Source organism: Eretmochelys imbricata, chromosome 4 (assembly GCF_965152235.1).
Source record: "Eretmochelys imbricata isolate rEreImb1 chromosome 4, rEreImb1.hap1, whole genome shotgun sequence".
Classification (NCBI taxonomy): domain Eukaryota; kingdom Metazoa; phylum Chordata; order Testudines; family Cheloniidae; genus Eretmochelys; species Eretmochelys imbricata.
In genome coordinates this window covers 126,744,565-126,768,982 of record NC_135575.1, presented here as the reverse complement: position 1 = coordinate 126,768,982, position 24,418 = coordinate 126,744,565, and the positions used below count along the sequence as shown (strand labels likewise).

The 24,418-nt window shown below is 44.0% G+C and overlaps 1 protein-coding gene across 1 annotated transcript in view; it reads right to left on the bottom strand.

Moving 5' to 3' along the window:
• POLN (DNA polymerase nu) overlaps nt 1–24,418 on the bottom strand; it is a 192,962-nt gene that overhangs the window by 105,404 nt on the left and 63,140 nt on the right. Inside the window, exons 8-10 of the mRNA XM_077816181.1 lie at nt 20,197–20,257; nt 19,581–19,645; nt 824–907 (exon numbers count right to left, since the gene is read on the bottom strand). Of these exons, the coding sequence (XP_077672307.1) occupies nt 824–907; nt 19,581–19,645; nt 20,197–20,257 (210 nt within the window). The remainder of the gene's footprint in view (nt 1–823; nt 908–19,580; nt 19,646–20,196; nt 20,258–24,418) is intronic.

The following is a 24,418-nucleotide window of genomic DNA, read 5'->3' as shown; positions in this document are numbered from 1 at the left end:
TAGAAAACAAAAAGCATTCTGTAGCAAAGAGGGAACAAAATGGGTAAAAATTGTTAGATATTTGTAAAATTGTTGTATTTATCAACATCAAACAGATCTTTAATTTTAAAAATGCCTAAAACAGATGAGTCAAATACATTGCTATTGCTATGACTTGGGTGAAACCTTTTATGGATTGAGTTAAAACCCCATTGAGATTGACAGATATGAACTCACCCTTCAATTAACATGACCCATCTAAGACAAATGGTGTGTGGTGACCCTGCATAGGAACTTTCAGCTAAATATTTTTTTGGGATGTGTGGTTGTGTGTGAAGGGCAGATCACACAGAAACAGAGAACAGACAAGAACAGAGAGAGAGGGACAGACAAAAAAGCCAGTTTGGAGGTTGGAAGCATGGTGTGACGCTGGAAAAAGCTAGTGAAAAAGCTTTTGATCTGGTGTTGGCTAATGAGGCTTAGGGACTTAAGCTAAGAAATTGCTCCTTTTGTTCTTGGTTCCTTCTGCATTCAGAGTCACAGGACTTTGTACATTCCTTTTAAGAAATAAACAAGACTTCATCAAAGAAAATACCAGTCTCCATCAATTTCTTCTTCCAGTTGGAACATCCCCAGGACCCCAAACTTTGCTCAAGTCAAAAAGGGGCAACGCTATGTTTGTGAGAAAGCTGATGACATATCCTCCATCATCATCATAAAATGACATAACTAGTATAATAAGGACAAGATTTCCAAAGTTGTGAGCATTACTGCTTTATAATCCCTCTCCATGAATATTTTATAGCGTTAATAATTTAAAGAAAGGTAGCAATCTAAACAGTACCTCTCTCAGCTGACTACTGCTGGTCAATAGGAATTGTTGTCCAGCAGCTCGATGGGCTTCCTGCTCAAGCTCTTTCAATCGCAACTATAAAATTGGTACATCATAATTATTCCACTTGCACTACTTTGTTCTATTTAGAGTTACAGTCTAATTTAACAAGCATTCAGGACTATTTTTACTTACTTGCAATTTGATCACTGTATGTGTCACCATTTTTGGCTATGTTTAGTTTGAGAACGTAATTTATTAATGATTTGGAAAGGGGCTGAGTAATAAGTAGTGACTAGAAAACTTTGCAGTGGACCAAGTTATTTAGGTTAGTCAGGACCAGAAAGGACTGTGAAGAACGTTAGAGATCTACACCATCTAGGTGAATGGGCAACATGATAGCAAGTTAAGTTCAGTGTTGATAAATGCAAAGGAATGCAAATTGGAGGGCAAAATTAAAACTACTCATGCACTTTACAAATTTCTAAATTAATTGTATCAGCTCAGGAAAGGGACCTAGGCATTATTATGTGGACTGCTCAGTGAAGACCTCTGCTGAATGAGCAGTTGCAGTCAAAAAAGCAAATAAGATTTTTGGATGCATAAGAAATAAGATGGAGAATAATACAGAAAATATTACAATTCCATTATATGAATCAATGGTGTGGCCGAATCCACAATACTCTGTTGCAGCACTTACCACCTCATCTCAAAAAAGATATTACAGAATTGGAACATGCTCACAGAAGGGCAATAAGAATGATAAATGGCGTGCAAAAACTCTCATATGAAGAAACTGAAAAAAACCTGCAATTGTTTACCTAAAAAGAAGACAAATGGGAGGGGATGAGACAAAAGTATATGAAATAATGAATAGTATAAAGAAGGTAGATCAGGAACTTCTCTTCTCTGTCTCACAACACAAGAACAAGGGACATTGTATTAAATTAAAAGTGCAGAAAATTCAAAATTGATAAAAATACTTTTTTCATACTTTATGCAATAAGACTGTGGAACTCATTGCCACAGGACATTGCTGATGTCAAAAAATTAGCAACATTCAAAAAGGGACTGGATATTTATATGGATAATAAGAATATCCAGAGATATAATTACTGATGAAAAATTGTAAGTGATATTGAATCTCATGCTGCAGGTCTTAAGCTAATCTCTATAGAACAGGATGAACCCTAATATGGAAGCAAACTGAAAAATAGTTTACCTGGTAACAGAAACAAAATTATCACTTTCTCTTCTGATTCATCACAAGGGAGTAATGCCTGTGGACTTTGGAGGTGATTTTATGTTGTTTCTGAAGGCTTCAGGACTAATCTCCACCCTTCAACTCAGGCCACAGAAAGTTCTTACAAAGCTGTAAAAACTCTTCAACCACCAATTACTAGCATTAAAACAACAACTTTAAATTATATTGCCTAACCTTAAGGCCAAAAAAAAAAAAATGTTTAAGTCTCTGTGATGAGGTGTTCACCCCACATTTGCCTTGAAAGGGTTAATGCAGACTGAGAAGGGAGCTATTTAACCCAACAGGCCATAGCTAGGAGAAATCAGGTGGCTAAGCAATCCCCTGACCCAATGAGGAAGCCCAGCTGAGGGGAAACGAGCTGGGCAGGGATAATAAAGACAGGAAATTGGCAGCAGAGGGGCACTGCTGGGAATGTCTACAGTCACTCCCTGGGAGAAGGGAGGTGCATTTGGGCTGGCAAACCCAGAGGAGGGAAACCAGGAAGGTAGGACAGGGCTCAGGGAAATGCCATAAAGTCTAGAAGGGAACAGGCCTTGACTGCTGGCTAGAGGGTCACTGAGCCGGAAACCAGAGTAGAGGGCGGGCCTGGGGTTTCCCTGCTAGCCACTGAGGAAGTGGCACCGAGGTAGTGAATGGGAAGACTGCCTAGCACTGCTAGCAGGGAAAGACTTTGATACCCTGCAAGGGGAACCAACTTAGTGACCTGGCCAGAAGGCTGAATCACAAAGATGCTGCAGCAGCTAGTGGGATTAGAGAGGGGCTGCAGACCCGTGGAGAGATGGCATGCAATTGCAGGAAGGGACATTGACTTGGTGAGCTATTCCCCAGAACAATCAGGAGACGCTGCCTTCTTGACAGTGAGTGGATCACCCCATCACAGTCCCCCTTTGGAGAAAAATTCTAATTTGTATTCCAGTCATTTAGACTATCCAGGTGGGTTGAATGAGGAGAAAAGCTGCAAACAGAAAGACAATTATCAGAAAAGAATTTTTTGTTTCTGCTGCACAGCTTCTGTCCTTATCCATATAACAAGATTCTAGGATTGTCACTGTTTGTCAAGCATCGTTGAGGGCACTTTTTGTTCAGATATCACCAGGTTCAATCATCACTGGGTTTCACAGTCTGTTACCAAGCAATTTTTAAGTTCTCAGCCATTTTGACTTTACATATTACACTTGTGCAGTGTACAGCTATAGTAAGGGATGTATCTATGCCATTCCAAGAGTCCCAAACCATTGTGATATACAGGTAACTCAACCAATCACCATTCTAACTCTACAGCCAATTAGCATGCAACAATTTCATTGTATGAGGGAGACTGCACAGATAGTGGATTACTTGGCCAACTGCCTCATCCACGTGCCCAACTGTTACTCAGCCAAATCAACATAACTATCCATATACAACCAGCACATACAGTAACCCCAAACATCACTCTGAAGCCTAGAATTTCTGTTGGAAACAGCTGCAAGCATGGCAAGTTTCTTTTGTTTAGAATATCACCAGGTTCAATCATCACTGTGATTCGGTGTCCATCTTTTAAGTTTTCAGCCACTTTTGGCTTTTTTCCCCCACACATACAACTTACGAATTACACCTGTGTGACAGCACGGGCCTTCAGCTACTAGTTCATCACATATGGAAAGTAAAGAGCAGTGATTCACAGAAGTAGGAGAGGAAAGGATAAAGCAGAATTTTAATTATTATTAAACAGTAGAACAATAGGAATAAAAGTTCCCCCTCCCATATAGTAAATGCTTCATAATTTAAATAATTATTTGAGAACCAAGCCAGCAGCACCTTCCTACCAAAGGATGCTGCTGCAGAGGAATGGAAATCTACTTTGCCAATCTTCCTCAGATGTGGCTTAGCCTCTTTCTTCTGACAGTGATACCAGGAGCCTTGAAGAAGTCATCCTGAGTCCCTTGGTATATGGTTTCACATATCTTTTAACATCTTGCCTGCAGCAACCTTGAGGTCTTAACACCTTTCTACTTTGGAGTGAATGAGACAAACAGGATACAATTGGTATGTGTACTCTGTATGCATGAGATGTATCTTTAGAGGTCTCGGAATGTCCATTTATGCCACAGCCTTCCAAAGGAAGGCCAAGGAAAAGAAAACAGTTCCCTAAACTGATACAATTATCTCTGGTGAAACATGGGTTTGATGTTCCATCAAATCACTTCACAACCATATTTTAAGAAGGTTGTAAGTGAACAAATTAAGTTTGGGAATTAGAGCAAAATGGTGGAAGAACTATTTCCCAGAAATTGCAGAAAAAGAATTTACCATGGGCAGAATGATTTCTGGAGCTATAACAACTTTTTCCTCACAACAGCAGCAATGTATTTCTTTTATAGACAGCAGAACTAATGCCAAAACCTGTCTTTTGAAGGCAATGGTAACTAGAGAAATCAGCCACAGTTTTATTTAATTTGTCATTCTGATTAATCTTGACATTTAATTATACTCAATTCAATGCCTAACTAAAGAATGCTCCTAAGGCTGTTACCCACTTTTCTGTGATACTTGGTTTTAGGACTCCAAGCAATCATCTTGGAGCAACTCTACTGTAGATAAGATTTCCAGAACTTTATTGTTATTATTTCTTTCTATTATGATAGCATCTGTTAGGATACAGATATTCAGGCCTGTCTGTAAAGGCCTGTACGCTAAGAATTTAGGTGTATTCTTATCACTTGGCTAGTTAGAGAGATATAAAAGAGAGAATCAAAATCACTGTCTGCCGGTGTAAGGTCTTTCTCTTACTGTGACAGTCTGAGGCCCTGTTCTTAGGCTAAGGCCTTTGGCTAAGCAACAGAGGCAGCCATAAGCTGGGAAGCGACCAGTCACCTCCTCACATTCCAAACTAGTCACATTGAAATAAGGTGCTATTGGGCTGTTAGGAATACAATCCTGTCCTGATAGCGCCCATCACCTCCAGAGAAAGGGAAGTGCCTAAAAGATGTAAAAGAAAACTTAGTTTGATAGCATCCTGTCTGGCAAGAACTCACTTATCAATAGCTGGGATGTGAAATCCTCACTTCTGTATTGTTTTGTCATTATAGTTCCCACTTTGCTATTGTTTGTCTGTATAATCTCTGTCTGGTTCTGTGATTGTTCGTGTCTGCTGTATAATGAATTTTGCTGGGTGTAAACTAATTAAGGTGGTGGACATAATTGGTTAAATAATCATGTTACAATATGTTAGGATTGGTTAGTTAAATTTCAGGAAAATGATTGGTGAAAGTATAGCTAAGCAGAACTGAAGTTTTACTATATAGTCTGCAGTCAATCAGGAAGTGGGTGGGTGGGGGAGATGGGAACAGGGAATGGGGGTAAGAAAATTGGAATCATGTTTTGCTAAAGGGGGAAATGGGAACAGGGAATGGGAGTAAGGAAGTTGGAATCATGTTTGGCTAAGGGTAGGAATGGGAACAGGGACACAGGTGTCAGGCTCTGTGGTGTCAGAGCTGGGAAGGAGGATACTAAGGAAGGAAACTGAAATCATGCTTGCTGGAAGTTCACCCCAATAAACATCGAATTGTTTGCACCTTTGGACTTCGGGTATTGTTGCTCTCTGTTCATGCGAGAAGGATCAGGGAAGTAAGTGGGTGAAGGAATAAGCCCCCAACAGCACCTAGAGGTCAGGGCTGGGCAGCATTGTGCTGGGAACTGTACAAAACACAGTTCTTGCCCCCAGATATTTTCCCTTCACATCAGAAATGTAATCTGAGCAGATGAATGAAATTTCTTGGTTGAGTTGACTGGATACCAAAATGTGGCAATGAGGATAATGGAGAATCCCCATTGAACAACACTTCTCTTCCAATGTCCAGGCTGTAACAGTAGGTGGCCCAGATCCAGATGAAGGAGTCTGCTTTAAGACGTCTGACCTCTGCGGATGCAATGGAGGTTCCTGGGCTATCAAGTCCAAACAAGTGCCTTGTGAGCCAATGTAGAACTAGGAGAACGACTTCAGCTCTCTCTTTTTTAAAGACACAGATACCGAAAAGAGGGAAAAGCAGATTTTTTTCTGCCCAGAACATTATTTCCATACAGAGAAGCTTTGACTCCTGATTATTCCCTGGTTTTGGAAGGAATATAAATACTCATGCTTCAGATCATAAGCAAACCTCTTATTGGACTAAATTTCCCCTCTGGGATATTCTCTAACTTCCTTCTGTAGGGTTTCTTGCATCTGGTACTGACCAGTGTCATAGGCAGGATACCGGACTCAATGGATCATTGGTCCAATCCTGTATGGCCATTCGTACGTTTTTGATCAGACACAACACTGATAGAATTACGTGAATTAAAAGGATGTGTACTCTAAGATTTTGGAAGTTTGTCTTGCAGGCGTGCTGCCCAGCCTGCAAGGCTTGTCCCTGCAAGAGTCTAGAGTGAAAACCGATGGTCTTTCATCATGTTTGTAACTACTGCTCACAAAGGGACATTTGGATATGACCTGGGAATTATGCTGTCATGGGGTGATATTGACCCTTTAAAAGGGAACAGGGCCTCATGCCTTACCTGCACGCTCCAGTTTGGCCAATTGGACTTAAAATAGGGCTCTAGAAAAGAAGACCTAGTGAGTCAGAGCTGCCTGGAAGGAGGAGACTGAGTAGGAAATGAGCACTGGTAGAGACTGTATGTTGTTACTGGGTGGAGACTGAATGCAGAAGAGCAGCAAGAGGAGTTTGCTGTCTGGTGTCTCCATCCCAGAGAGCCTGGGCTGAAGGGCCAGGGAGCAGCACAAGGAGCTGCCCACTCGCTCTAAGCTGGAGCCAAGGGCCAGAGAAGGCTGAAGGCAGGGGAGCAGCAGAAGGGTTTACCCGCTGACATCTCCAGGGCCAGACAGCTGAACCTAGAGGAACAGTGAGAGGGCTGTGGAAGTGTCCCAGCAGGGAGGCTGTGGGGGTTCCTGTGGGGAAGAGCAGGGTTGCAGTCTAGCTTAGAGGCTGGGGGGGGCTGCCCAAGGCCAGAGGGACAGAAGAAGGCTGACAGTCCAGATATGGCCAAAGGTACTGGTGTATGGATGTGGGGCATAAAAGGCTGAGATGTCAGATGAACTTAATGACTATTTGCACTGGAAGTGAGAAATTGATTTTGTGTTAGGACTTTTGCTATGGACCGGTTTTCATGAAGGTTCTTTTTATAATAAATTAGCCCCAAGGAGCGGTATTCTTGATAGAGAAGAGATTGCATATGAAGTTACTGCACTACTTGAGAGCAAAAACTGATGCAGGGAACCACTGAGGCATCCTCAGCCATGAGCGGGGCTCAGGAGACGACTGACCCTGTTACAGATGCCTAATTTTGCATTGCATCATGCGAGTGATTCCATATCCTCAGAAGGAATTTCTGGAGGCACATTTTGTCAAATTTCATGCATGGCACCAACAATCCTAGCCACTGGCAATAACTGTCTATGAATGACCACCGACAGGAAATGACTGATACAATAAAGTTTTGGCTCTTTGCAAATCTTTACTGTGGTGATAAAATTATGGCCAGAGTCATGCCTGTTTTTACCCCTGCATGATCAGTTCTCTGTAATGGATTTAAAAAATTCTTCTTGATTTTAAACACCTCGTGGGTTTGAATCCTTTTCAGCAGCTGGTGAATTACGAGTGGGTATGTTTTTCTGGACAGGGCACTGACAGGTAAGTTGTCCATGAATGGAAATAGATGTGTAGCTTGCGACATGAGCCATGCTATGGCTACTACCAGCCATGTAAGACTCTAGGTGCAAAGGGTAGATCAAAAAGAAGATCAAGACTGTACAGGAATTGTAATAACTCATGCACAAATGTTCACTTTGTCTTTGAGAGAGATAAGGTGGATGAGGTAATATCTTTTATTGAACCAACTTCTGTTGGTGGAAGAGACTAGCTTTTGAGCTACACAGAGCTCTTCTTCAGATTCAAAACCAACAGAAGTTGGTCCAATAAAAGATTTAATAATTTTATTAAGATGATGTTGAAGTAAAAAGAAAATGGTACAGAGTTTAAGCATAGAAGTTTCTGGTTATCAGGGAATAAGGTACAGATTATCAAGGGGTGCAAAATTCGGTTTAGGAATGGATGGCGTAAGGAATACATAATCTGCAATCTCCCCGATTGGGGGTAAAAGTTTAAGGGGTCAAAGTACACATTTGAGATATGGGGGTATGTTTTTCATAGATATTTAGGTCAGAAGGGACCATTATGATCATCTAGTCTGACCTCCTGCACAACGCAGGCCACAGAATTTCACCCACCACTCCTGCAAAAAACCTCACACCTATATCTGTGCTACTGAAGTCCTCAAATCATAGTTTAAAGACTTCAAGGAGCAGAGAATCCTCCAGCAAGTGACCCGTGCCCCATGCTACAGAGGAAGGCGAAAAACCTCCAGGGCCTCTTCCAATCTGCCCTGGAGGAAAATTCCTTCCCGACCCCAAATATGGCAATCAGCTAAACCCTGATCATATGGGCAAGATTCATCAGCCAGATACTACAGAAAATTCTTTCCTGGGTAACTCAGATCCCACCCCATCTAATATTCCATCACAGGCCATTGGGCCTATTTACCATGAATATTTAATTACCAAAACCATGTTATCCCATCATACCATCTCCTCCATAAACTTATCGAGTTTAATCTTAAAGCCAGATAGATCTTTTGCCCCCACTGCTTCCCTTGGAAGGCTATTCCAAAACTTCACTCCTCTGAAGGTTAGAAACCTTTGTCTATTTTCTAGTCTAAATTTCCTGGTGGCCAGTTTATATCCATTTGTTCTTGTGTCCACATTGGTACTGAGCTTAAATAATTCCTCTCCCTCTCCGGTATTTATCCCTCTTATATATTTATAGAGAGCAATCATATCTCCCCTCAACCTTCTTTTAGTTAGGCTAAACAAGCCAAGCTCCTTGAGTCTCCTTTCATAAGACAAATTTTCCATTCCTCGGATCATCCTAGTAGCCCTTCTCTGTACCTGTTCCAGTTTGAATTCATCCTTCTTAAACATGGGAGACCAGAACTGCACACAGTATTCCAGGTGAGGTCTCACCAGTGCCTTGTATAACGGTACTAAAACCTCCTTATCCCTACTGGAAATACCTCTCCTGATGCCTCCCAAGACCACATTAGCTTTTTTCACGGCCATATCACATTGGCAGCTCATAGTCATCCTATGATCAACCAACACTCCAAGGTCCTCTTCCTCCTCCGTTACTTCTAATTGATGCGTCCCTAGCTTATAACTAAAATTCTTGTTATTAATCCCTAAATGCATGACCATACACTTCTCACTATTAAATTTCATCCTATTACTATTACTCCAGTTTAAAAGGTCATCCAGATCCTCCTGTAGGATATCCCTGTCCTTCTCTAAATTGGCAATACCTCCCAGCTTTGTATCATCCGCAAACTTTACTAGCACACTCCCACATTTTGTGCCAAGGTCAGTAATAAAAAGATTAAATAAGATTGGTCCCAAAACCGATCCTTGAGGAACTCCACGGGTAACCTCCCTCCAGCCTGACAGTTCACCTTTCAGTAGGATCCGTTGTAGTCTCCCCTTTAACCAATTACTTATCCACCTTTCAATTTTCTTATTGATCCCCATCTTATCCAATTTAACTAATAATTCCCCATATAGCACAGTATCAAATGCCTTACTAAAATCTAGGTAAATTAGATCCACTGCGTTTCCTTTGTCTAAAAAATCTATTACTTTCTCAAAGAAGGAGATCAGGTTGGTTTGGCACAATCTACCTTTTGTAAAACCATGTTGTATTTTGTCCCATTTACTATTGACTTCAATGTCCTTAACTACCTTAACTACCTTCTCCTTCAAAATTTTTTCCAATTTAAATGTTTGGTGAGTTTATGGTTCCAGTTCATATGGTCCAATGGAAAAAGTCTCTCAGTCCCTTTCCCATAGTTGATGCACGATGTCATACAGGCTCACACTTCCTGGTACTGTCAGTGGCCAGTGATGTGTTCGATGTAGATGTCCCTGGACCATCGGATGGAGTACGAGACCATGAGGCGCCGCATGAGCCATGCGTAGCGTCGACCGATCCCACAGGTCTGCGGCACACGCTCATTGCAGGGGTCCCAAGCGCCCAGGGCTCCGATGATCAGGGCATCCATCTGCACCTCGTAGCCCTTTGCTCTCAGGGTGTCGGCCAGGGGGGCATATTTTTCCAGCTTACGAGCCTGGGCTTCACGGAAGGCCGGGGTCCTGTTCTCAAAGAGAACAACTGGCTGTCAGTACCAGGGATGGCGCAGTTCACGGCGACCTCCCCCAGGCACGGTGCGATGGCTTTCACCAGGCGGTTCTGGATGGCGTTGTGGCGCAGCTGCCAGGCTCTGGAGTGGGGCTTGCAGCTGCACAAGACATGGGGCAGGGTCTCGTTGGCGTAGCCGCACTTCCTGCAACGCTTGTCTCAGTTCCCGTGGCGGACGGCTCCGTTGAGAGGGACACAGTTGAGCCGGGCACGGTGGATGAACTGCCAGTCGGCGAAACGGGTGAAGCTGCCCCCAGCGAGGAAGTGGTTGCTGGTGTCCCACTTGCTGGTCAGTTCGAAGGCTCTACCCTGGTCCAGTTTACGCTTCAGGGTTTCCATGTACAGTGAGTGGATGGCTGCCTTCAGGGTCCTCTCCAGCATGCCCTGGGCGCTCGGGGTGACGATGGTGTTGTCGTCGGACCTGATCTGCAGCACCAGGACTCCCAGCTCCTGGCGCTCCTCGCACCACTCCCAGCGGCAGCCGATGTGCTTCCCCAGGCGACGCGTGGCATTGCGAGCCCGGGACCACAGTGAAGCGATGTCACGCCCGTCCCGTCCGAATTCGCCATCCAGGGAACCGCTCAGGAAGGTGGTGGTGTCTTGGTTGGAGGGGGCTCTGCCAATCCGCTTCTTTGTTGCGTCATGGAGGGCGTTTGCTGCGATGTTTCTTACCATGGAGTCAGGACACGGCAGCAGACGGAAGGCTTGGGTGATTACCGTGATATCACACAGGTCGCCCATGTGGAGGACATTGGCACTGCCATGCCTGTGGGCGATGCAGACCAGCTCGTTGCTGGCTCTCTGGGGAAGGAACAGCCACTTCTTCGCCAGCTGCCGGACGATCTTGTCTGCCTTGTTGAGGGGTACCTTCGCCATGGTGGATCCCCTTAGGATGAATGAGATGCGGGGGATCAGGAAGGTGTTCAGGGCATTTATCTTCTGCCACGGTGCTAGCAGGGAGGCATCCATCTTGGCGGCATCCTGCAAGATCTTCTGGATGGTGTCCTTGAGTGTCTGCCGGACACGGAAACCCGTCAGCGTGCCGAGGTGCTGGTACGCCTGCCCCTCTGCCAGGGGGATGATGGGCTTGCCCTGGATCTGGAACCCTGTTGTCTGCACCGAGTCCCTTTTGCTGCTGTCGATGTGGAGAGTTGCGTACTTCTTTGCATTGAAGCAGAGCCCTATCCAATCGGCAGCTCGACTGGTGGCATCTAGCATACGTTGGAGGTTCTCTGGGTCATCCGCATAAGCCAGGACGCTCACCCTCTCACCGTGGAGGTTGAAGCCATCTGTGCCATTGGAGATTGCTCGCAGCAACGGCTCCATGGCAAGGTTAAAGATGATGGGGCTGAGGGGACAGCCCTGCTTAACTCTGCTCCGGATTGGGATCTCGGCGGTCTCCCCTTCGACCGAGCGAATGGTGGTGCTGCATCCCTCGTACACCTCTCGGATCACACGAAGGAAGTTCTCTGGCATCCCAAACTCCTGGAGTGTGGCAAAGATGTGGTGGTGGGACATGGACCCAAAGGCGTTAGCCAGGTCGAGCCACACTACCATGCACTGCCTCCACGCCCTTCTGGCCATTTCGATGGTGGTTTGGAAGACAAAGTTGTGTTTTACTACAACACCCACCTTGTCTCTTCTATATCCTGGGACCAACATGGCTACAACACTGCAAACATTTTGTCTTAGTCATGTTGAGAATTCTCTTGGTTTGGAAAAAATAATGTTTATAGGTTTCCTTGGGAGCCTCTGCTCCAGATTTTCCCCTCTGCTTGGCTAACAGTCCCTTCTTCAACACCACTGGTTTTGGCAGTGACTTACGAACTGCTGTGCTGGCTTTGCCAGTAAGGGACAAGGCCCCTCTGCATTCTCAGCTAGCAATTTTTCTAACATTCCCAAACAACTGCATACCTGTTAATTTGGATACACAGGGTATCTGCTTACGATGATTGACTGCTATTCATGGGTGTAACATGCCTTTGTTATAGCTACAGAGTTAGAGCCATTGTTCTTGTCACAAATCACATTAAGGATTTGACCAGAATATGAACCCAAGACTTATTACACTCAAATCAGATCTCTAGATGATGAGCCACTTGCTGGTCAACAACTAGGTTTTCTTTATTAAGAGAGAGTTACTCACTTTGTGTAGTAATTGAGGTTCTTCAGGATGGGTGTCCCTGTGGATGCCCAACTTTAGGTGAATGTGTGTTCCTTTGCCTGTGATCAGAGAATTTCAGTAGCAGTGCCTGCTTGGGTCACACGTGTTCTCCCAGACTTGTGCCACTCCTGGGAGCTACATACTGCGGTGCTATCAAACCGTCCTCAGTTCCTTCTCCACCACAGAGTGTATATATGAACTCCGAAGTAGAGGGAAGGAGAGCTGGTAGCGACACACCCACAGGGACACCCATCTGGAAGAACCTAAGTTAATGCACAAGGTAAGTAACCCTTTCTTTTTCCAGGAGTGTCTCTGTAGTTTTTGCAGTTCATTAAGCTTAGAACAGATCCTTTAACTTTCGGAAACATCCTATTAGGACAAGGCCCCTTGAGATTATTCTGAACCTGCCTGGGACTCTAGGGGTGTTACCCCACTACAAATAATAGACTAGAAACTGACTTAAAATAGGAGTGAAACTGACATTTCCAAGTCACTTTCATAGTATTGCCAACCCCAAATGTTCAAAAATCATGAATCAGGCTCACCAAACAATATGAGATTGGCTTTAAAATAATGAGATTATGTAAAAATAATAGATTTGATGTCCTTTTTATTTACATTCTGCTTTCTGAGACTTTAGGGTGCACTGGGGACATATTTTGAAGCTTTCTCCACAGCCACAAAGGCTAGAAACTTCATTTTTCTTTAAGAATGAAGGCTGAAATCATCACATATCACTTGACTCCAGGAGCTGGGACTTTAAGGAAAACAATAATTGTCATGAGACTCATTACAAAACCATGAGAGTTGGCAACGCTGCTTTCACTTCTGTTTAAAGGCTAGTTACTTTCTGGAAGTGTCTTAAACACAACACTACAGTGATTGAGTTGCAGTTTTCACAGGAGAATGTTTTAAACGAAACACCAAGAAAATTCCATGTTTTAAAGTTGAGGAAAAAAATTAAGATTTCTGAGGTATATCAGGGCCACAGCAGGAAGGAAAGGAAAGGAAAATAAACAGGCACAGAAGCTCTGCGTAGCTCTTCCTCTTGAAAGAAAGTTGAAGGGTCAAATCTTCTAGTCCTTAATCCAGTAAAACTTCTATTGCTGTCAGCATCTCCATTCATAGATATTAACATGTGCTCAATAACTATATACTTTGTACTTAAATATCTGAGTCATCTTATCCAGAGTTACACATTTTATGTGCATTGGCTCAGGGACTACAGTTTCTGGCATATTCTGAACTGTGGTGAGCACACAGATGGTGCCCAGTGAATAATACAAACCATGACAATAATCATCGACTTTATGGACTCTGTGGATGCAATTTCTGTTCTTTGTTCTGGAATTGGCCTGAATACAGCTGAAACCCTAAGAATTTGAGGTAGAATTACATTTGATACTCATATGAAACTTTCTCATTCCTTTCTTTTCTTAAACTCAGAACAAAAAATGACAAAACAAAATGGTTTTCAGTTAAAATCTAAAATTGCACAGCAGCCATTGCTGTACAACTCAGCCCGGGGCAGAACATGCTACCCATTGGAGGTTTAGTTCTCTCCTCTCATCTGACTCTGATTCTTTCTTTCTGTTTCTTTCTCTCTTCATCATTCCTGACCTCTGTGCTGCTTTTCATACCGTCAACCATGACATCCTTCCCAATCGCCTGGGACCAATTGCTGGAGTCTGAGAACTGGACTTCTTGGTTTTGCTCCCATCTGAGTCTTCTTTTTTGCAGCTTGCAGCAGAGAGAAAGGCTGGTCCAGTGAGACCAGGGTTCTACTTCCCGACCCCCATGGACTTCCTGTATGATCACAGGTCAGTGCCTTAGGGACAGAGTTTCAAAGGTTTTTAGATACCCAAAGATACAGCTAGGCATCTAGTGGGATTTACAAAGCACCTAACCTTCTAGGCACTTTTGAAAACCCCACTAGGTGCCTCAATACCTTTGAAAATCTGGTCTTTAGTCTGTGTCTCTCAGTGCAATGGGAATAACAGCACTGCTCTACCTCACCGAGTGGCTGTGATGTGAGGCGCTCAGATACTATGGTGATGGGGCCACATAAGTACCACAGTAGAGTGGGAACTTCTCTGTACCACTGCTATCCCTTCCCTGAGTTTTGGCCCCTTCTTTTCGTCTACTTCCCTCACATCTCCCTCTTTTCTGAATGTAAACTTGGCTCAGAGGGCTTAGCTGTATTTCTTCTGAGTCCCCTGCGTTCTCTCTTCAATTACCCCTGCAGGGATTCATCTAACCACTTCACTTCCAGAGCCTTAATTTAATTACCAGCTCTTTCTTATCTTAAACACCCTCCCTCTGCTTGTAAACAAAACACTGACTCCCTGCCCCGGGGCACAAGCTGGGAGAAGCACCTTTCTGCAGAACTCACATTCCACACTAATTTTGTGCAGTTAAGAGCTCTGCCTGGTAGTACACCTCATGTATGAAACTCGGGGGTGGCAGGAGTCCCCCGGCCCTCCCTAATTGGTGCCCCTGACAATATGACAGTACTGGTCCGTGGTAGGCCCCACATGCCCTCCAGACCTGAAGAGCATGTTCCAACTGGAGAGGAAGCTTAAAAGGGAGTAAATCAGCTCCAAAAAGGAAGGTTGGAGAGTAAGACAGACCTATCCTAAGGGCTCCTGAATAAAGGTGCCAAAGAAGACTCCCTGTGAGGAAGAAGACTGCCTGCTGAGCCAGGTTGGAAATGAAGGTTTAGTGCTTTTCTTTTGCTATCCTATATTAGATTTGGAGATGAGAGGTAGGCAAATGACAGAAAGTGAGCCAGGAGGCAACTCTGTTATAGGGCCCTGGGTCAGAGCCCAGTGGACTAGGAGGGCCTGGGCTCCCCTACCAACTTCCCTTGTTGCAGGAGGGGCATAAGCCTCATTTCCACCCCACTCCCCTTCTAGTAAGGAGAAGGTAAGGATGTTGAAATCCCTGAGATGAAGCTAAGCCATATACAAGGGTTAAGAACTGGAATAAAAGCCTGGTGAGACTGGAAACTGGGTACACTACCCACTAGGCCACCCAGAACTCTGAAGACTATTAGACTCCCTAGCAACCATTTGAGAAACCTTCTACCATTTGGGGCTTTACTCAGTAATCAGGAGATATTTTGAATATGGGAAGGGATTTCTCTCTTACCTCTTTGTTATCTTGCAGTAGTGCAGCTGCATGATACATTATATGACTCTGTTCTGGGCACAGACTGCTTGAAGTACTCCGTATGCTTTAATGTGGAGACAGTATATGTTGAGAAGGAGGGATGAGAAAGACCCCCTCCCACCGACTACAATTCTTTGAGGGGGTCAACAAGCATGTGGACAAGGGGGATCCAGTGGCTATAGTGTACTTAGATTTTCAGAAAGCCTTTGACAAGGTCCCTCACCAAAGGCTCTTAAGCAAAGTAAGCTGTCCTGGGATAAGAGTGAAGGTCCTCTCATGGATTGGTAACTGGTTAAAAAATAGGATACAGAGGATAGGAATAAATGGTCAGTTTTCAGAATGGAGAGAGGTAATTAATGGTGTCCCCCAGGGGACTGTACTGGGACCGGTCCTATTCAATATATTCATAAATGATCTGGAAAAAGGGGTAAAAAGTGAGGTGGCAAAATTGGCAGATGATACAAAAATATTCAAGATAGTTAAGTCCCAGGCAGACTGCAAAGAGCTACAAAAGGATCTCTCAAAACTGGGTGACTGGGCAACAAAATGGCAGATGAAATTCAATGTTGATAAATGCAAAGTAATGAGGATTGGAAAACATAATCCCAACAATACATATACAATGATGGGGTCTAAATTAGCTGTTACCACTCAAGAAAGAGATCTTGGAGTCATTGTGGATTGTTCTCTGAAAACATCCACTCAAAAAAGCTAACAGAATGTTAGGAATCACTAAGAAAGGGATAGATAATAAGACAGAAAATATCATATTGCCTCTATACAAATCCATGGTATGCCCACACCTTGAATACTGCGTGCAGATATGGTCATCCCATCTCAAAAAAGATATATTGGAAAGGTTCAGAAAAGGGCAACAAAAATGATTATGGGCATGGAACGGCTTCCATATGAGGAGAGATAAATAAGACTGGGACTTTTCAGCTTGGAAAAGAGACAGCTAAGGGGGGATATGACTGAGGTCTATAAAATCATGACTGGTGTGGAGAAAGTAAATAAGGTGGTGTTATTTACTCCTTCTCATAACACAAGAACTAGGTGTCACCAAATGAAATTAATAGGCAGCAGATTTAAAACAAACAAAAGGAAGTATTTCTTCATTCAACACACAGTCAACATGTGGAACTCTTTGCCAGAGGATGTTGTGAAGGCCAAGACTATAACAGGGTTCCAAAAAAAACTAGATAAATTCATTGAGGATAGGTCCATCAATGGCTATTAGCCAGTGGACAGGGATGGCATCTCTAGCCTCTGTTTGTCAGAAGCTAGGAATGGGTGAGAGGATGGATCACTTGATGATTACCTGTTTCGTTCATTCCCTCTGGGGCACCTGGCATTGGCCACTGTCAGAAGACAGGATACTGGGTTAGATGGACCTTTGGTCTGACCCAGTGAGGCCATTCTTATGTTCACCTCATAGGTAGGGAAAAGGGCTCAGAGTCTATCAGCTTACATGGGCTGAAAACCAGACAGACATAATTCCTGTTACTCCTGTGAAGTTCTGCATCAGACTACAATGTAACAGACTTCTCTGTATACCCAGATATTGGGCGGTGGGACAGGGGGAGCTGGGAGCAGTGAGCCTGATAGAGAGCACAGTGAGAGCTTCTGTGTATGAGAAACGCCCCAGCAAACACTCCTTCAGGGTGGGAAGGCAAAAGAGGAAGACTTTATACCCTTTTTTTTACATCACTTGCTTGTTAACAATATGCGTTGCTGCCTTATGAAGGGGATACTTGCTTTTTGGAACTTGGTCTCTTGTGGGCAAGTTTTGCACACTCCAGAAAGCTGTGAGGAGTTTTCCTCTCCTTGGGGATCCTCATACAACTCAGCAAGCTTTCCTACAGTGGAGTCATTGCTTTGGGTGGTGGTCTAGGCCTCTGCATGCCTAAATGACTCAGAGCCCATTGTGCTGGCAAAGGAAGGGTCAGGAGCTTGCAGCAGGAAGACATAACTTGATCTCTGAGGCTCCTCAAAGCTGCCTATAGAAACTCTTAGACTTAGCCTGATGCTTGCAGGGCTTTACTGCTGCTATGGTGGGAGGCAGAGGGAACCCACAAGAGAGGTGGTTGTACTGGAGAAACTAGAGGGCTAGAAACTCAAAACCCTAGTGATTCCTCAATTCTTGAGAGAGAAAGCAAAGGCAGAAATTGAAAGGTAGTAACCACTGCATTAAAACAAGTAAAAATTACAATTATACAACAAAGTGGTGATGAGAAATTGAACCGCCAACTTGTTCCACTGCCAAAGGCAGAAACTCTTGTGGCTTGAGTTGAAGGGTAGGGCTTAGTCCTGGAACCTGCAGCATCAATGTTGAACCACCTCCGGATTCCACAGGTGAGAGGCATTACCCATTTGTGATGAATGTGAAGAGAAGCTATATGACAGAATATCACACATCTGCCCATTGCAGGGATTTTACACCTTTCTCTGAAATATCTGGTACTGGCCACTGTCAGACAGGATACTGGACCAGCTGGATCTCAGGTCTGATCTAGTATAAGGTCTACCAACTCTTGCGATTTTCTCACAAGTAACCTGCTTTTGGCTGAGACTGGAGTCAGTCTCACTATGATGCAAGATGTGCCACCCCTTTAGCAAATTTAATTCCTTACTGGGAGGAAAACACCCTCTGACTGGCTGCCATCCCCAACTTCCCCATCCTCCAATCAGAGCTATTGCAAGAGTTAGCCATATCTCTCTTTCCCCTTCTCTCAGGTGCCAGAAGAATGGAGGGGTAGAGGAGAGGGAGCAGCTGAGACCATTCTCATAGGAGAGGCAGTGGGGAGGAACAGGAGAAACATCCTGGCAGCTCAGGATGGTTCTGCTCCCTCTTCCCCTTGCCCCTTCTGCGAACTCTGGGTCAGTCTACTTCCTAATATTCCCCCATCCTCACCTTCCTTGCAACACCAAGCCTAGTAAGAGGGGAATAAGAGGGTGGAAAAGCCCCAGTAGACACACACACTCCAGCCTTGAGAGAGGGTGCTGAAAAACCCGAGGGGAGGTCAGGGAGCAGAACTGATAGTGGGGAATGAGGGGCAGAATTAATTGCTCATCTGCAGGGGATGAGCAGATGTGAGGGTGGGAGATTTAATAGATCAGAATTTTGTGGTTTTAGGGAGAAGCGGAAACTCCGCACCCTCAGGCAACAGGAGCTAAAATCACTGTAATTCATAAATTTGGGAGAGTTGCCAACACTAATTGTCACACACATACAGTAAGGTTAGGCAAGGGGAATTCAAAAAATCAAAGACTAAAACACAATATTTACTTTTAAATCTCATGATGTTGGAAGGCAGGGGGGTTGACTCACGATTTTTTTTTTTAATTTTGGAGATGGCAATACTGCAGCATGGCAATTCCTATGTGGAGGCAAACCTATGAAAATACTTGTTTTGGTCGTCAAATCTGACCCTAGAAGGCTTTGTTATACCTTCTTCCCAAAGTATTACTCCAAAAGCAGGAATACTAACAGATAAGAACAAAGATAGGAACAAAGAGGTTTGGTGAATGGACACTCAAATCAGAAAACCAATTTACCCATAAAACAATAAACTGTCTGCCGTATAAGGGGTTTTGGCAAATAGATCTATGTCTTGCTTTTATAAATAAATTTAAAGTTATCTCAACTTTAAGTTAACTCATCATTAGCTACAATACATTAGAGGACCCACACCTATATTTGAACTTTCATACAACAAAAGCCTACGGGTTACAAGACTGTTAACTGGAGAACATATTACAAAGTCAAAATGGAAACGAATGTTAAAATAATTTTCTAACTATAATCTTGTCCTCTCCCAGTCAATGGGGGAGTGGTCCTCACACTATATGTAGCACAATTTCAAAAAAGGAAATACAATAGTTTACCCCTAGAATCTCTGATGTTCTTTTTAGTTCTTCTTTATTCACATGTATTTTATGGGTTTCCATCACTGTAAATACAAGTATATAACTGAGAACAAAATACAATTTTGAAAAAACCTTAGAGGCATCAATTCTATATTCAAGCCATAATATTAAAGAATAGTGTTGTATAATGAACTAAGCACCACCTTGGGAACCAGGAATTCCTGGGTTCTACTCCCAGTTTTGCCACTGACTTGCAATGTGACCCTGAGTAAGTCACAAAGGACAAATTTTTTAAACTTGGGTGCAAAGTTCAGAATTAGGCACATATGTCCATATTTAAGTACCTAGAAAAATGGCTTGATTTTCAGAGGTATGCTTTTCTAGATACCTAAATATGGATTTGAGTGCCTATCTTTAGGCACCCAAATTTGACAGTTTTGGTCTGAAGCTCTGTTTCTCCATCTGTAAAATGAGGAAAATAGCATTAGAGAAGTGTTGTGAGGATGATATGATGATTATATAGCACTTTAAAGGTGCAATGTTCTATTTAACTATTAAGCATTATAAATCATACTAGAAAATGCTGTCTGAAAAAATTGTTGAACAATCTTATATTTTACTCACATTTTCTTACCTGCCAAAATTTTTATCAAGGGAAGCTCCAAAGTGCAAAAGAGTTTCCACAAGCCTTGAACCTGTAAGGCAGAACACAAAATCTTTCCAATATAAGCTTATTTTAATTATGAAATTGGGCCAGGGTGAGATACTGTTATTCACCATGAGTACTACGTGAATCCACAAGTAGTACTATTAAGTAAATGGGACCGAATGTGGAGTGAACTACTACTCTGTGTGAATAACAGGATCACAATCTGGCCCATAAACATGTAGTCTTCCTGGAAGAGGTACAATTATGCTAATGATGAGCACATGTGTCTCATTCTTCGAAGTGATATATAAAGAGAAATACTCATTGTAATGTAAATTCATAGGCATGCTGAGACATTTATATGCACAGATAATAGCATAGAGAGTACACTGAAAGTTTGTGGATGATACCAAACTGGGAGGAGTTGCAAACGCTTTGGAGGATAGCATTAAAATTCAAAATGATCTGGACAAACTGGAGAAATGGTCTGAAGTATATAGGATGAAATTCAATAAGGACAAATGCAAAGTACTCCACTTAGGAAGGAACAATCAATCAGTTGCACACATACAAAATGGGAAATGACTGCCTAGGAAGGAGTGCTGCAGAAAGGGATCTGGGGGTCATACTGGATAACAAGCTAAATATGAGTCAATAGTACAACACGGGGGGCGGGCGGGGGGAGAAAACATCATTTTGGGATGTATTAGCAGGAGTGTTGTAAGCAAGACACAAAAAGTAATTTTTCTACTCTATTCCACGCTGATTAAGCCTCAACTGGAGTATTGTGTCCAGTTCTGGGTGCCACATTTCAGGAAAGATGTGGACAAATTGGAGAAAGTCCAAAGAAGAGCTACACAATTATTAAAGGTCTAGAAAACAGTACCTTTGAGGGAAGATTGAAAAAACTTGATTTGTTTAGTCTGGAGAAGAGAAGAGTGAGAGGGGATATGGTAACTGTTTTCAAGTACATAAAAGGTTGTTAGAAGGAGGAGGGAGAAAAGAGAGTTACCTTTTTGTAACTGTTGCTCTTCTAGATGTGTTGCTTATGTCCATTCCATTGTAGGTGAGTGTGCTCGTCACATGCACTGGTGCCAGAAGTTTTCCTGCAGTGGATGAGGATGAGCTCTAGTGCCCACTGGAGTGGTGCATGTATGCACCAGTATAAGGGACGCCGCCAGCTCCCCGCCCCCTCAGTTCTTTCTTGCCAGAAACTCTGATAGTGGGGAAGGAGGGTGGGTCATGGAATGGACATGAACACCACATCTCGAAGAACAACGGTTACGAAAAGGTAACTCTTTTCTTCTTCAAGTGCTTGCTCATGACCATTCCATTGTAGGTGATTCCCAAGCAGTACCACTGGAAGCGGGTAGGAGTTCATGGATGTGTTGATTGCAAGCAGCTCTGCTGAAGCCAGCATAATCTCTGGCCTGCTGAGTGATGGCATAATGCATCTAATGAAGTGAGCTGTAGCTCACGAAAGCTCATGCTCAAATAAATTGGTTAGTCTCTAAGGTGCCACAAGGACGCCTTTTCATAATGCATCGTGAATGTGTGTAGTGAAGACCACGTCATGGCCCGGCATATATCCTGGATAGAGACATGCACCAGGAAGACAGCCGAAGATGCCTGCACCCTAGTCAAATGGGCATTCACAATCAGTGGAGGCACAGCCTGAGCCAACTCGTAACAAGTATGGATGCAGGTGGTAATCCAAGGAATCCCTGTTGAGGTTACAGGGACAAACCATCCCGATGTGTCGAAAGAATAGTAAATATGGCAGGCGACCAGCTTGGCTTAACGGTGAAATCCTAGCGGATCTTAAACATAAAAAAGAAGCTTACAAGAAGTGGAAGATTGGACAGATGACCAGGGAAGAGTATAAAAATATTGCTCGGGCATGTAGGAATGAAATCAGGAGGGCCAAATCGCACCTGGAGCTGCAGCTAGCAAGAGATGTCAAGAGTAACAAGAAGGGTTTCTTCAGATATGTTGGCAACAAGAAGAAAGCCAAGGAAAGTGTGGATCCCTTAGTGAATGAGGGAGGCAACCTAGTGACAGAGGATGTGGAAAAAGCTAATGTACTCAATGTTTTTTTTTTGCCTCTATCTTCACTAACAAGGTCAGCTCCCAGACTGCTGCGCTGGGCATCACAGCATGGGGAGTAGATGGCCAGCCCTCTGTGGAGAAAGAGGTGGTTAGGGACTATTTAGAAAAGCTGGACGTGCACAAGTCCATGGGGCCGGACGAGTTGCATCCGAGAGTGCTAAAGGAATTGGCGGCTGTGATTGCAGAGCCATTGGCCATTATCTTTGAAAACTCGTGGCGAACGGGGGAAGTCCCAGATGACTGGAAAAAGGCTAATGTAGTGCCAATCTTTAAAAAAGGGAAGGAGGAGGATCCTGGGAACTACAGGCCAGTCAACCTCACCTCAGTCCCCGGAAAAATCATGGAGCAGGTCCTCAAAGAATCAATCCTGAAGCACTTACATGGGAGGAAAGTGATCAGGAACAGTCAGCATGGATTCACCAAGGGAAGGTCATGCCTGACTAATCTAATCGCCTTCTATGATGAGATTACTGGTTTTGTGGATGAAGGAAAAGCAGTGGATGTATTGTTTCTTGACTTTAGCAAAACTTTTGACACGGTCTCCCACAGTATTCTTGTCAGCAAGTTAAAGAAGTATGGGCTGGATGAATGCATTATAAGGTGGGTAGAAAGTTGGCTAGATTGTCGGGCTCAACGGGTAGTGATCAATAGCTCCATGTCTAGTTGGCAGCCGGTGTCAAGTGGAGTGCCCCAGGGGTCGGTCCTGGGGCCGGTTTTGTTCAATATCTTCATAAATGATCTGGAGGATGGTGTGGATTGCACTCTCAGCAAATTTGCGGATGATACTAAACTAGGAGGAGTGGTAGATATGCTGGAGGGCAGGGATAGGATACAGAGGGACCTAGACAAATTGGAGGATTGGGCCAAAAGAAATCTGATGAGGTTCAATAAGGATAAGTGCAGGGTCCTGCACTTAGGACGGAAGAACCCAATGCACCGCTACAGACTAGGGACCGAATGGCTAGGCAGCAGTTCTGCAGAAAAGGACCTAGGGGTGACAGTGGACAAGAAGCTGGATATGAGTCAGCAGTGTGCCCTTGTTGCCAAGAAGGCCAATGGCATTTTGGGGTGTATAAGGAGGGGCATTGCCAGCAGATCGAGGGATGTGATCGTCCCCCTCTATTCGACATTGGTGAGGCCTCATCTGGAGTACTGTGTCCAGTTTTGGGCCCCACACTACAAGAAGGATGTGGATAAATTGGAGAGAGTCCAGCGAAGAGCAACAAAAATGATTAGGGGTCTGGAACACATGAGTTATGAGGAGAGACTGAGGGAACTGGGATTGTTTAGTCTGCAGAAGAGAAGAATGAGGGGGGATTTGATAGCTGCTTTCAACTACCTGAGAGGTGGTTCCAGAGGGGATGGTTCTAGACTATTCTCAGTGGTAGAAGAGGACAGGACAAGGAGTAATGGTCTCAAGTTGCAGTGGGGGAGGTTTAGGTTGGATATTAGGAAAAACTTTTTCACTAAGAGGGTGGTGAAACACTGGAATGCGTTACCTAGGGAGGTGGTAGAATCTCCTTCCTTAGAAGTTTTTAAGGTCAGGCTTGACAAAGCCCCGGCTGGGATGATTTAATTGGGGATTGGTCCTGCTTTGAGCAAGGGGTTGGACTAGATGACCTCCTGAGGTCCCTCCCAACCCTGATATTCTATGATTCTATGATAATCCAATTCGAAATTCTCTGAGAGGACACCGGAAGGCCCTTCATCCTGTCAGCTATCACGATAAAGAGCTGGGTCGATCTGCAGAAGGGCTTGGTGTGCTCCAGGTAGAATGCCAGGACATGCTTGACATCCAGAGTGTGCAACCACCTCTCCTCTTTGGTCGAATGAGGCTTCAGGCAGAACACTGGGAGGAAGATATCCTGGTTGACATGAAAGTGAGACACTACCTTACGCAGAAAAGCTGGATGGGGCCGCAGCTGGACCTCGTCTTTGTAAAATACCATGTACGGGGACTCTGAAGTGAGGGTTTTAATCTTGGAGACACGCCTTGCCGAGGTAAGCGCTACAAGGAATGTGACCTTCCATAACAGGTCGGAAAGGGAACAAGAAGCCATGGCGGACCCCGTGAGCCTGGAGAGGACAAGGTTAAGGT